General features: G+C 57.8%; 3 protein-coding genes across 4 annotated transcripts; 1 reads left to right on the top strand and 2 right to left on the bottom strand.

Moving 5' to 3' along the window:
- Positions 1–918: 918 nt before the first annotated feature.
- LOC103877351 lies at positions 919–1,731 on the bottom strand (the record flags this gene model as incomplete). Its single annotated transcript, XM_031662075.1, has 1 exon — positions 919–1,731. A coding segment is annotated over one exon (543 nt), but the record flags the coding sequence as incomplete, so codon positions are not given.
- A 137-nt stretch (positions 1,732–1,868) lies between these two features.
- Positions 1,869–5,118, bottom strand: BET1L (Bet1 golgi vesicular membrane trafficking protein like). Its single transcript, XM_003909300.4, has 4 exons — positions 4,994–5,118; positions 3,655–3,746; positions 3,315–3,371; positions 1,869–3,172 (listed from the first exon to the last, which is right to left on the bottom strand). The coding sequence occupies exons 1-4, from the start codon at positions 5,010–5,012 to the stop codon at positions 3,005–3,007; spliced, it is 336 nt and encodes a 111-aa protein (XP_003909349.1). The 5' UTR covers positions 5,013–5,118; the 3' UTR covers positions 1,869–3,004.
- A 1,258-nt stretch (positions 5,119–6,376) lies between these two features.
- On the top strand, positions 6,377–12,858 carry RIC8A (RIC8 guanine nucleotide exchange factor A). 2 transcript variants are annotated; one of them, XM_031662076.1, is made up of 10 exons: positions 6,377–6,623; positions 6,976–7,023; positions 7,112–7,702; positions 8,268–8,359; positions 8,944–9,094; positions 10,171–10,266; positions 10,340–10,502; positions 10,579–10,723; positions 11,040–11,159; positions 11,979–12,858. In XM_031662076.1, the coding sequence occupies exons 1-10, from the start codon at positions 6,540–6,542 to the stop codon at positions 12,097–12,099; spliced, it is 1,611 nt and encodes a 536-aa protein (XP_031517936.1). In that variant the 5' UTR covers positions 6,377–6,539; the 3' UTR covers positions 12,100–12,858. The 2 variants fall into 2 exon arrangements, with proteins under 2 accessions (XP_031517936.1, XP_003909348.1); XM_003909299.4 differs by having other exon boundaries at positions 10,358–10,502; positions 11,979–12,851.
- The last annotated feature ends 42 nt before the right edge of the window (positions 12,859–12,900 follow it).

Raw genomic sequence — 12,900 nt, 5'->3', positions numbered from 1 at the left:
ACTGAAGGAACTCGGAGACCGGCGCCGGTGCAGGTCCTCGCATGCTGAGTGTGCCAGTCCCCTGGTCCCACTGTTCTTTTTCTATACTTTGTCTCTGTGTCTTCTTTCTTTCCTCAGTCTCTCGTCCCACCTGACGAGAAATACCCACAGGTGTAGAGGGCAGGCCCCTTTCAGGTGAGTCTGTGGCTGCTCTGCCCAAAGTCAATCCTGAGGGGGTGAATAAGGGACAGGGTTTACAGCACCAGTGCCCATGGCCAGCCTATGGACCAGGGTGAGCTGCAGACAAAATTCCCTCAAATCCCAAGGAAATCAGGACAACAGAGACCACGTGATTAGTTCTTAATGAGGTTATGTGTACTACAAAATTTTATTGTTAACGTTTCTCATCCTGAAATTATGGGATACAGCCTAGCAGTTTGTCCTTACTTGGCAGTGTGTGTAACCCTGGCTCTCATACTGAGCCCCCAAGACTCCTTTGGTTTTACTGGTGTCAGGGATTATAGTCAGCAAACCCCACTCATTTACAGGGTCAGGTGCACAGGGCTGAGCTGGAGGGTTAGGGTCAGGGCCCCTCAAGAACTCTGGTCGGGCACAGCAGCAGCAGGGTTGCCACTCTCCCTTTATGGAATCCTTCTTAATACAACAAGAGGTCAAAAGGTGGCCTGCCTGTAATCCCAGCATCTTTGGGAGGCCGAGACGGCGGATCACGAGGTCAGGAGATCGAGACCATCCTGCCTGACACGGTGAAACCCTGCCCTACTAAAAACACACAAAACTGGGGCCGGGCGAGGTGGCGGGTGCCTGTGGTCCCAGCTACTCGGGAGGCTGAAGCAGGAGAATGGCGTGAACCCGGGAGGCGGAGCTTGCAGTGAGCTGAGATCCTGCCACTGCACTTCAGCCTGGTGGTGACGCAGACCCGCCTCAAAAAAAAAAAAAAAAAAAAAAAAAATACAACAAGAGTGAGAAGCAGAAAAGCAAACCACAAAGGAAGTCCAGCCTAGACCCCAAATTACCTGGGAGGGCTGCAGACAGCCATGGAGACAGGTGGGGAGGGAACACAGTGACTGAGACTCCGAGACAGCAAAGCACCTCTCCAGCTTAAGCGGCCAAACCGAGATGCCTAACCTTAGTTCACATCAGCAAGGTGGGCGGGTACCACCATGGGAAGGGCACCTGGGGTATAGCTGGTTACCACAGCTCAACCACATTCCCCAAAATGGAGGTCAGCCCTCCATGGCCCAGGAAAATATGGGAGATAAAGGGTTGGCACCTGCAGTGACCAGATGGAGACCCAACGCAGGCAGCTGCTACCATGCTTGGTGACCAGGGTACAAGCCCCTGACGAGCTCGCCGTGGCAGACAAGCACACTGGTGCCTGAGGAACGACAAGGGCCTGCAAAGGGACATCCGAGAAGGGGGAAGCCAGCTGGAAGCAAGACCAGCCCAGCTAGGTTTCAGGGCAACAGCAAAGCCCCAGAGACATGGAGGCAGGTGAGTCCACCTTGCTGGGTGAGAAGTGAGCTCGCACTGCATAGGGGAAGACGGTGGACCCCACTCCTCCAGGAGGCTGACAGCCTCAGCCAAATACAAAGGAGGGCTCAGGTCACAAGGAAGAAGGCTATGGTGAGCGTGCATGGAGAAAGGTGGGCTTGCTGTGTGGAAGGAAGAAGGAGGGGAGGGGAAGGGTGAGCAAAGTGGGGCTGCAGGTACCAGGCTGTGGCTGATCTGTGGTCAGCCTGGAGCTCAGAGGCAGTTCTGGATTGACAGGACACACAGTGTGGCCACATAGGTTGCGGGACAGTGATCCCATAGTCCCCAGGGAATGACTGGGAGGCAGAAGATTGGAACAGGACAGAGAAGGGCACAGAGCTTTAAAGGTGTTTTTAGGCCAAGGAGGCAAGGACCTCATCTTGAGGTGGAGAAAAGCCGTTGCCCTGCCAGTCCAGTTGTTTGAACATGAGCCCAGCCCAGTGGACAGGGAAGGCCCAGGGAGAGGTGGGTAGGGAGGGCATCCTGCAGAGGCTGGGGACAAGGAGGATGGCACAGAACGCCATCACAGCCAGAGGAGTCTGGCAGGGCTTGGCAGAGGCGCCAGAGTTACCAGCAAGCTAGATGGCAACAACTGATAGCCTCTCAGGAACCTTCTTGTGTAGACCCACAGTGGCTCCCCGGCCCTGCCTGCTTTGCCTGACTCTGAAATGCCACAGAGGCCCATTTCTAGGTCTGTTCTTCTGAAAACCCATCTCTGGTGCTGGGTAGATTCTGAATCCTGAGAATACAAGTTTCTGCTCCTGGATACACAGTCACAGGACCCAGAAGGATCCCGCCCAGTGGCTAGGCCAAGGCTGCAGTCCACTCCTTCATCCACAACCCGTTCTCCCCAGGGGTCTTACTTCATCCGCAGGACTGGAGAGTAGGCACAGAGAACTCACAGCAGGGTGGCCTGCACTGGTCTCCCGTGCTCAGCAACCATGGCCAGGAGTAACTACCATCTCCAGGCTGAGAAGCCTCAGTTGGAGGAGATAGCACCCACTTAGGGTTCACAGCCCCTTCCTGTGTCAGTTCCAGGAACCTTGGATCACAGACATGGCCTCATCCAGACAAGAACACGACCGTGGAACCTTCAGATGTCAGTGTCCCAAGAGCTGGGAGAAAGGCTGCAGGCCACAGGTGGCCACGCCTGGGATTCAACAGTTGCTCTGCTCAGACCTGGCTCCTCCAGACACGCTGCGGCCCCAGCTCTGCTTATGTCTCTAGCACCTGGGGGAGGGGGGAGGGGCTGGGCCTTGGTTTCCCCGAGAGAGTCCCTTCCACACATGGGACCAGCCAACATGAGCTCATCAGGTCACAGGCAGCCGCAGCCTCCTGCCAGACAGAAAGGATTCCTGGCCCACGATTATAATTTCAAAGGAGTACTTTGTAGGTGAGTCCTCTGGAGCCCAAGACGCCAGGCAGGGAAGACAATGGCTGCCCTTGGCACCCACAGACACCAGCTCCCACTGTCTCACGTCCTTGCCCTCGACAAGAAATAGGAGAGGATGAAGAAGGCCACAATTAGACCCACAGCCATGCCACATAGAAGCTTCCGGTTGTCTCGTCCGGACCGTGCCATTGCGGAAAAGCGCTTCACACTCCCTGTAAGCAGGCCGGTCATGCTTGTGAAATCCGAGTCCTAAGGGAAGAATCCCGGCAAGATCACACAGAAGTGGTGATTTGACCACCCACCCGCACCAGTGCTGAAGGAGACACTGCAAGCTCTGTAGCAGGTAGTGCTGGGGGCAGGGCACTGATTCGCGCACACCGTGGGCCCTTACCATGCCATCCAGGTACCGGTTCTGATCCTCTGCATCCCTATCGATGTCCAGGGCAAGCTGTTCAGCACACAGAGAGGGCAGGGTTGGGCCAGAGCAGACACATGATACAGCACTCACCCTTCCCAGACCAGACAAACCCTGCCAACAACTCTGCCAGACACAGTGGGGCAGCAGCAGGAAGGTCCAGGTGTCAGCTGGGGCCTCATGCAGGTGAGCACAGCCACGAATCGAATGAGGAGGACGGCAAACTGCCTGAAACTCCTCTGGGCCCTCTACCTTCCCTCTGATCCCCATTCCCCAAGGGCACCAGGTGGAGGTAAGAGGACAGACCACCACTGACCGATTTGAGCCTGGTGACTTTGGAGGCCAGGCTGTCGGCCATTCGCTTGTTCTCCCGGTCTAGAATCTCTTCCACAGCGCCCGGGCTCTGAGCTGAGAAAAGAGAGGGGCTGAGTGATTGCATCCATCGGTGAGCGAGGCCCCTGACCCCTCTCACTCCAACCACAACTGGGTGAGTCAGAAATCTAGGGGCCCTAACCTAGGTTCCAGCAGGTGAATCTTGCACATGTGAGACAGGCTGCATAAAGGACGATGTGTGCAAGGGCCTGTCATGTGAACACGTGTCCTGTGTACACATCCAGGTGGGGATGGGCCAGCACCCACAATGGGTTCAGTCCAACCAGCACCTTCTGAGCGTGTGGGAAAAACTGGACCCAGCTCTGGGATGTTAGTAAGATGTGACACTTGCATCCAGGGAGGTCGCCATCTGTGTATGTGGAACCCATTCTTATAGAAAAAGAATAAACTCCGCTAAGAGCATAGGAAAGACTTGGGAAAAGTACCCAGCAGGGCAGCAGAAAGGCTCCTGCAGGGACGACCTTTGAGCTGGGTCCTGAAGAGGTGGCAAGGAACCAGGACAGAACATTGGGAAGGCCCTTTACCGCACAGAAAACAGCTGAGCAAAGTTCCCAATTCCCCGAGATGGGAGCTGAGGTCGACCAGGAGCGTGATCCCTGGTCTGCATCCCACACAGGGCTTCCTGCAACACCCAGGGCACAGCGCTTGCAGACGCCTGGCCTGTGACAGGCCGGGCCAGGTGATAAGGAATTTCTGTCACCTCAGGTGGGTGAGAACCACCTTCTCCCTAGCTTCAACGTAAGGAAGGGATGCCAGCGTCCTTCCAACCACTTCCTGTTCATTAATTCCTTTACTCATCATAACTCAGAAAGACAGGCATCAATATCCCACTTTGCAGAGAAGAACACGGGCTCCAGGAGGGGAAATGGGGCCACCGAGGCCCAAGTTAGTTAGTAGAGGCCTGCCTGGACACCAGCGGAGCACAGCCTCTACCTCGAGGGCCTGGCCTCGGGACCTGTCGAATGCCGACTCCCGCTCACCCTGAACCCACGCAAAACGATCTCACAGGGAGCGGCGGGGAGTGGGGGGACCCCGCAGCTGCGCGACCCCTCGCTGGAGCTGCTGGGCCGCCCCGCCCGCCGTCCTTCCTAGCGGCAGTGCCGGCCGAAACCCGGCCCTGCTGGGACCCGGAAGGATCCGAATCCGCCCCCCTGACACGGTCCTCCCCGCCGAGGCCAGAAGCAGGCGCACGCGGCTCTACAGGCAGCGGCGTCGGTTCCGGCCCGGCCCTGCCCCCAACGGCTCCGCTCCCCCGCGCTCACCCCGAGCCCAGTCCGCCATCGTGCCCTGCCCGGCTCCCCGACGCCAACACCGACGCGGCCACAGCCGCCTCAGACGTGGCGCAGTCACGGGGAACGGGCTTCCGGCCCCGCCCCCCGCCAGCGATGGCCCCGCCTCCGCGCCGACCACGCCCCTAGATGGCCCAGCCGCTTCCGCGTCGGGCTCGCGGATTTCCGGCTTAGGGCCGAGGGTGGGGAACCGCGGGGTCGCGGAAGCGATGGGCGTCGCTGTGACTTGTTTTCAGCACTGTCGCCCAGGCAGTGGCGCGATCTCAGCTCACTGCAGCCCCCGCCCGCCGGGCTCCCAGGGTGCTGGGATTACAGCAGCACCGCGGATGTGACGTTTGTTTGTTGTTCCTGTGAACGTGGGGCGGGGCGGGGCCGTTTGCTTGCTCAGTGCCAAGACGATGGTGGTGGAAAGACGCTGCCATGCGTTAGGTCCTAACGGTTAGGAAGGATTCACAGGCGGGTCATGAGGGAGGAGCAGGCCCCTCGGGCAGAAGCCCGCGAGGAGCCCTGGGTGTGGAGGGGGCAAGGGTGCCTCCTCTGTCAAGCGGAGATCGGCGCCTCGCTAGTGCCTGCGAGTGCGCGCCGCGTCGAATACAGGTGTGCAGAAAGCACTACAGGAAAGTGAAGCAGGGAGAGAGACTGGGAGGCGGCACGGGGAGTGGGGGCCGTAGACGCCTTTGCTCCCGGGCACTTGTTACAAGAGCGAGTGGACCGCGCTTCCTGTGCGTCACTGAATCCTCCTGATGGCCACTGAAACGGACACGCAGGATCTTTGCTTTTCAAGAGGGAACTGAGTCCAGGCCAGACTGGGTTGCTCCCCTTTCTCTCGGCCCCTCGCGGCCCTTCCACCTTTGCAAGTGCCGCTCCTTCTGCCTGGAGTGGCTCCTCCAGTCTTTTCCCGGCTCGCTTCCCATCCTCCAGTGTTAGCAAAAACAGCACTTCCTCACTGCCCTTGCAGCCCAGCAGCCACCTTTTGCTTCTTTGGAAGCACAGCCCTGTGACCGCCTCATGTCCTTTTGTTTTTCCTTGTCTGCCTTCCCCTCTGGAACATAAGCGCCACAAAGGCAGGGACCTGGGAGTCCCGTTCGCCTGCATTCCCCAGCAAACGCCTAACGAACCCCATGGCCCGGGACTGAAAAGTCCTTTCCACTTCGGCTTTCCCCGCTACATCCCATCGGTTCTGTGGAGCTCGAGGGGCGTCACCGTGTGTGTGGCAGGGCGCGGTGGGGGCTGAGATCCTTTCCTGTCGGAAATTCCGGCCCAAGAAGCCCCGGTCACAAGGAGGGGGGTCAGTTCGGTTCAGGGCGACTCGGCCCGACTCGGGTCTTAAAACCTCCGAGCCGCCAGTGCGGCCTCAGGCCGCGCCCCCTGAAGCGCCCCCAGACGCCGCGTCCCGTCCCGGCGTCCCCCGCGCGCTGGCGCGGGGCTTTCTGGGCCGGGGCGGGGCCGGCGAACTGCGGCCCGGAAAGGTTGAGGAAGGGCCCGTCCCGCCTTCCCCGCGCCGGGTTCCGGGGGCGCCATGGAGCCCCGGGCGGTTGCAGAAGCCGTGGAGACGGGGAAGGAGGACGTGATTATGGAAGCTCTGCGGTCGTACAACCAGGAGGTGAGCGGCCGCCTGAGGCGGGGGGCGGGCACGGAGGGGGTGGGGCAGGGTCGTGCGCGGCGCAGGGTCGTGCGCGGGTGGTCGGGACGGTGTGGGTGAGGCAGGGGTTGTGTCAGCAAGCAGAGGGGACGCGGCGGGGTGGGGGTGGCACGTCAGGGATGCAGTGTTGGGGGGAGAGTGTCTGGGGTGCACCCGTTGGGTGGCAGGTGTGGAGGGATGGGGGCGAGTGTAGACCCTGCCACCCCTTCTGAGCAGTGGCTGCTGCCTGAGTTAGAGGCCAATAGGCCGCCCCCCGTCAGCGGGCGCGGATACTGCCCCTCTGTGGACTTGAATTCACTCGTTCTCTCTGCAGCACTCCCAGAGCTTCACGTTTGAGGATGCTCAACAGGAGGACCGGAAGGTGGGTGCTGGCCCGAGGGGTAAAGGGACAGGGACGGGTGGCCCCAGGAAGAGGGGCCTGGTGGAGCCGCTCTTCTCCCTGCCCACAGAGACTGGCGGAGCTGCTGGTCTCCGTCCTGGAACAGGGCTTGCCACCCTCCCACCGTGTCACCTGGCTGCAGAGTGTCCGAATCCTGTCCCGGGACCGCAACTGCTTGGACCCGTTCACCAGCCGCCAGAGCCTGCAGGCACTGGCCTGCTATGCTGACATCTCTGGCTCTGAGGGGTCCGTCCCAGACTCCCCCGACATGGATGTTGTACTGGAGTCCCTCAAGTGCCTGTGCAACCTCGTGCTCAGCAGCCCTGTGGCACAGATGCTGGCAGCAGAGGCCCGCCTAGTGGTGAAGCTCACAGAGCGTGTGGGGCTGTACCGTGAGAGGAGCTTCCCCCACGATGTCCAGTTCTTTGACTTGAGGCTCCTCTTCCTGCTAACGGCACTCCGCACCGATGTGCGCCAGCAGCTGTTTCAGGAGCTGAAAGGAGTGCATCTGCTGACTGACACACTGGAGCTGACGCTGGGGGTGACTCCTGAAGGGAACCCACCCAAGCTCCTTCCTTCCCAAGAGACTGAGCGGGCCATGGAGATCCTCAAAGTGCTCTTCAACATCACCCTCGACTCCATCAAGGGGGAGGTGGACGAGGTGAGCGCTGACCTCAACCCATGGATGGGTCTCAACTCAGCTCCAACATTTCCTGGACCTGCTTCCCACTGGGTACCTTCAGGTTTCTGGGTGTCAGACATGGAGAGGACAGGACCTCCCAGCGTGTTGGGACAAGGCCAAGGAGATGCCAGTTCTGGGCTGGGACCTTAGGGGAGGATTCTGAGGGAAGTAGAGGCCCCTTCTGGCTCTTGCTGCCTGGCAGGGGGCTGTGTGCTCTCCGGGGAGACTGTAAGAGATCCTCCACCATGAGGCTGTGAGTGGGGCTGAGACAGAGTGTGACTTCATCCCAAGGGTGTGTGTTAACATTCCTAATCAGGGACGTGCTCTTAGAATACTCACGGAGTTTTTAGGAAGACAGCAGTGGTCATCTTTTGCCCCCAGCACTAGCCAGAGTCACCTAGGAGACCCCAGGGGACCAAGTGTGCAGTACAGGAGGTGCACAGTCATTGCCACACAGTTCTGGAGTGCAACAGACAGTAGAGCCTCAGCAGGCAGCAGTGGGATGAGTGGGGCTCCTCACAGGAACCCTTCTTTCTTTGGTCAGGAAGACGCTGCTCTTTACCGACACCTGGGGACCCTTCTCCGGCACTGTGTGATGATTGCTACTGCTGGAGACCGCACAGAGGAGTTCCATGGGTGAGGATGGGGCTTTTTCTGGGAGGGAAGTGTGTCCACATGTCTAGATGGTCGTCCTCAACCCTGGCCGTGAACCAGAACCACCTGAGAGCCCAGGCCCCACCCTAGAGGGTCTGACTTTGTCTGGGTGAGTGAGACTGGACATCGGTGTGTTTCCAGAGAATACTGGGTGCTTCTAATATGTGGCCAGGACAACAGCCATGAATTTGGGGGCAGGAATGTGCCACCTGGGCCTTGGGTAGTGGCAACAGTGTGGTATTTACTAGGGCACATTGGCTCCTTGTCCCCATTCTTGGTCCACCTGCCCCTTGGCTGGTGTGGTTTCCAGAGATGGTCTGGCGCTTTGGCCCAGACAGGGTAGGGGAGGCAGGGTGTCTCAGCCCTCACTTCCCCAGGGGACCCCTCTGTACAGCTGAGTGGCAGTGCCTCTCAGATCAGTCCCTGCCCTTGGCTTTGGTCCCCAGTGCCGCCCCTTTGGGCCTCAGATGCCAGCTCATGTAATGTGTGGTTCAGTGGGGGCACAAAGATTGCATCTGTGATGAGGGATTAGCCCTATCGAGACCCCCACCTCCATCTGTCCTCAGCCACGCAGTGAACCTCCTGGGGAACTTGCCTCTCAAGTGTCTGGATGTTCTCCTCACCCTGGAGCCACACGGAGACTCCGTGGAGTTCATGGGAGTGAATATGGATGTGATTCGTGCCCTCCTCATCTTCCTAGAGAAGCGTTTGCACCAGGTAGGCTGGGGATGGCTGTACAGGCTCCCCCAGTGGCTCTGGCACTGGTTCTCCTGCACAGCTGTGGTCAGTGCTTCTACACTGGCCACATTGGTAAGTGGAAATCATCTTGGTGGTGTGATACAGGCGATTCTTCTGGCTGTTCTGTGGTCCAGCCTGGTAACAAGCTAGACCCTTCCTTCATGAGAAGCATGTGGACACCTTCCACACACTTTAAGGTTTCACTTCTTAAATCTTTGTGGATCTTTATTGAGTGGTCCTGAGAAGCCCCCGAGTCCCTGCTTTTAACTCTCAGACACAGGCAGCCCTTGATTACAAGCATAGCTGTCCCTCAACATCCTGAGGAGACCCATAGGAACCTCAGATCAAAGCTTCCCTCTGATTCCTGTGACTGCACTACAGGGCATCTGGACAGCTAGGGCTCTAACCATCCTCCAGGAGCTTGCAGAAAGCAGGCTGGAGCATAATAAACCGAGATTTAGGAGACCTCTCGGGAATCTACCTGCCTAAGCAGGGGACACACATGGTGCGTGTGAGCCAGTCAGGGTAGGGAGCTGGCACTGGACGTACAGCCGGGGGGTTGTCTGTGCCTGTCGCTGTCGCTGCCACTGCTGGTGCTGGGGTCCAGGCACATTATGCTAGGAGAGTCAGGAACTCCCTGCTCTCTGTCCATGAAGTACCCAGAGTGGGGATTCGGTTCTTGTTTCTTTTTGCCACCAACATCTGAGGGCAATGTGTGTGCCAGTCTAAAGCTTTAATTGCTTTGTGTTTTCTTCCCAGCCCTGGTTTATAGTTGAGGTAATTAGACTTAAAGCAGTTATTTCTCCCAAGTCACCAAGCTTACAACAAGTACCTCTGAGTGAAGCTCTGTGCCCGTCCTTTTCAAAAGTGACACAGACACCCACCACCCACTCTTGGCCTTCCGCTGACTAACTGCAGAGGGGCCTCTTCCCAAACCTCTGCCACCAGGACCAGCTGCTGTGTATGTTGGTGGGAAGGGGCGGTGGGGGGTGTAACTCTGCGCCAGTCTCAAATTAGGCAGGAGCACAGCCACGGTGACAGAGGCTCCTCTACAGACACACAGGCTGAAGGAGAGCGTAGCTCCCGTGCTGAGCGTGCTGACCGAATGTGCCCGGATGCACCGCCCAGCCAGGAAGTTCCTGAAGGCCCAGGTATGAGACTGAGGAGCTGGCACTCCTGGGGGATGTGGTTTCGGCCCTGATCACAGACCAAGCCCAAGCTTAGGGACGGCCACCTCCCCAGGTGCTGCCCCCTCTGCGGGATGTGAGGACACGGCCTGAGGTTGGGGAGATGCTGCGAAACAAGCTTGTCCGCCTCATGACACACCTGGACACAGATGTGAAGAGAGTGGCCGCCGAGTTCTTGTTTGTCCTGTGCTCTGAGAGTGGTGAGTTATGGAGATCCGGGTCCCAGCGCCCCCACCTCAGCCAGGCTTGCACACTGACCTCTGCCTTGCCCCCCAGTGCCCCGATTCATCAAGTACACGGGCTATGGGAATGCTGCTGGCCTTCTGGCTGCCAGGGGCCTCATGGCGGGAGGCCGGCCTGAGGGCCGGTACTCGGAGGATGAGGACACAGACACAGACGAGTACAAGGAAGCCAAGGCCAGGTGTGTGCCCCCAACACCCCCTCGGGTCTCCACTCACAGCCCCTGGTCCCTGCTTCGACATCCATGTGGACCACTGTAGGGTGGGACAGGATGACCAGTGGGCAAGACCTTCCAGAATCAAGCACCTGTCCCTGAGTGCTATCTGGGATACCAGAAGGTGGCAGGTGGCAGTTGCTGGTTACCAGTGCCGCTTCTGGAGGGAGGCTTCTTCCTGCAGTTGCCTTGCCCACCTCACCCCACTGGGAAAAGAGGTGGCTTGCCTCCTGTCCTGGAGAGTCACTAATGCATTCCCCACATTCCACCTGCTGGGAAACAGCATAAACCCGGTGACCGGGAGGGTGGAGGAGAAGCCGCCTAACCCTATGGAGGGCATGACGGAGGAGCAGAAGGAGCACGAGGCCATGAAGCTGGTGACCATGTTTGACAAGCTCTCCAGGTGTGTGGCATGATGAGGAGGGGCCTGTAGCTGGGAGAAGGGAGAGCTGACCCACATCCTGTCTTGTGAGCCCCAGGAGGTAGGATCAGAGGAGAGCTTAGGATCCTGGTGTTAGGTTGCATTGCTGATGTTTGAAATCACTTGCCCTAGAGGAAATCCCCCCAGGGGATGGGTATATTGAGATCAGTATTGTGCCCATTTTACAGATGATAACTGAGGCCCAGAGAAATTAAGAGACTGTCTAAGGCTGGGCATGGCAGCTCACGCCTGTAATCCCAGCACTTTGGGAGGCTAAGGCAGGTGGATCACAAGGTCAGGAGATCGAGAGCATCCTGGCCAACATGGTGAAACCCCGTCTCTGCTAAAATATAAAAAAAAGTTAGCTGGGCGTGGTGGTGGGTGCCTGTAGTCCCAGCTACTTGGGAGGTCAAGGCAGGGGAATCACTTGAACCTGAGAGGCAGAGATTGCAGTGAGCTGAGATTGCGCCACTACACTCCAGCCTGGCGACAGAGTGAGACTTCGTCTCAAAAAAAAAAAAAAAAAGAGACCGTCTAACGTTGCTACACTTATTGGAGATGGCCCAGTGTCCAAATGAACAGACTGCTTAAGACCAATTTAGATGTCTAAATTAAGAAACTGCTTACAGCCATGAGGTAGCAGTTAGGATTTGGGCCCAATTAACGGAAGGTCCAACCAGGCTTCCCCCGTAAATGAGAGCAGCTTACTTGGTGAAGAGGAAGGTAGCAGCCAGGGGTGAGCAGGACCCCTGCCTGGCCAACTGGGCCCCTTCCCCAGCCCCATTGCACCTTTCCCCACAGGAACAGAGTCATCCAGCCAATGGGGATGAGTCCCCGGGGTCATCTCACGTCCCTGCAGGATGCCATGTGCGAGACTATGGAGCAGCAGCTCTCCTCAGACCCTGACTCGGACCCTGACTGAGGATGGCAGCTCTTCTGCTCTCCCATCAGAACTGGTGCTGCTTCCAGAGACTTCCTTGGGGTTGCAACCTGGGGAAGCCACATCCCACTGGCTCCATGCTCCTCTCTCCATCTTAGAAACCCCTTCTCTTTACTCCCAAGGTTCTGTTCATGATTTGCCTCTGGTCCAGTTTCTTATCTCTGGACTGCAGTGGTCTTCTTGTGCTAGAACTCAGGGCTCAGCCTTGAATTCCACAGACAAAGTACTTTCTTTTGTCTGTGCCAAGAGGAATGTGTTCAGAAGCTGCTGCCTGAGGGCAGGGCCTACCTGGACACACAGAAGAGCATATGGGAGGGCAGGGGGTTGGGTGTGGGTGTGCACAAAGCAAGCACATCTGGGATGGGCACGCTGGCAGAGCCAGTGTGTTGGGGCATGTGCTGCACTTCCCAGGGAGAAAGAACCCGTCAGAACTTTCTATACGAGTATGTCAGGACACACACTTCCAAGGTATGTATGCTCTGTTGTTTCTGTCCTGTCTTCACCGAGCGCAGGGCTGGAGGCCTCTTAGACATTCTCCTTGGTCCTCGTTCACCTGCCCACTGTAGTACCCACAGTGCCCAAGTTCTTACTGGTTTTGGCAATTAAACCTCCTTGCTACTGGTTTAGACTGCACTTACAAGAAGGAAAATGCCCCTCGTGCGACCATAGATTGAGATTTATACCACATACCACACATAGCCACAGAAACGTCATCTTGAAATAAAGAGTTTTGGGCAAAAACGTATGTGTGAATATATGTGTAAATTATCAAATAAAGGGGCC

Source organism: Papio anubis, unplaced genomic scaffold (genome assembly GCF_008728515.1).
Source record: "Papio anubis isolate 15944 unplaced genomic scaffold, Panubis1.0 scaffold376, whole genome shotgun sequence".
Classification (NCBI taxonomy): Eukaryota; Metazoa; Chordata; class Mammalia; order Primates; family Cercopithecidae; genus Papio; species Papio anubis.
Note: the sequence above shows the minus strand (reverse complement) of the source record. Positions and strands in the feature narration are given on the sequence as shown.

Excerpts from the sequence above, each read along its gene's own strand:
- BET1L (XM_003909300.4), bottom strand. Across the intron at positions 3,372-3,654 it reads AAGTCACCAGGCTCAAATCG|CTTGCCCTGGACATCGATAG; the intron begins GTCAGTGGTGGT and ends TGTGCTGAACAG. Across the intron at positions 3,173-3,314 it reads ACCGGTACCTGGATGGCATG|GACTCGGATTTCACAAGCAT; the intron begins GTAAGGGCCCAC and ends TTCTTCCCTTAG.
- RIC8A (XM_031662076.1), top strand. The coding sequence starts at position 6,540 with ATGGAGCCCCGGGCGGTTGCAGAAGCCGTGGAGACGGGGAAGGAGGAC. Across the intron at positions 7,703-8,267 it reads TCAAGGGGGAGGTGGACGAG|GAAGACGCTGCTCTTTACCG; the intron begins GTGAGCGCTGAC and ends TTCTTTGGTCAG. Across the intron at positions 10,503-10,578 it reads TGTCCTGTGCTCTGAGAGTG|TGCCCCGATTCATCAAGTAC; the intron begins GTGAGTTATGGA and ends CTTGCCCCCCAG.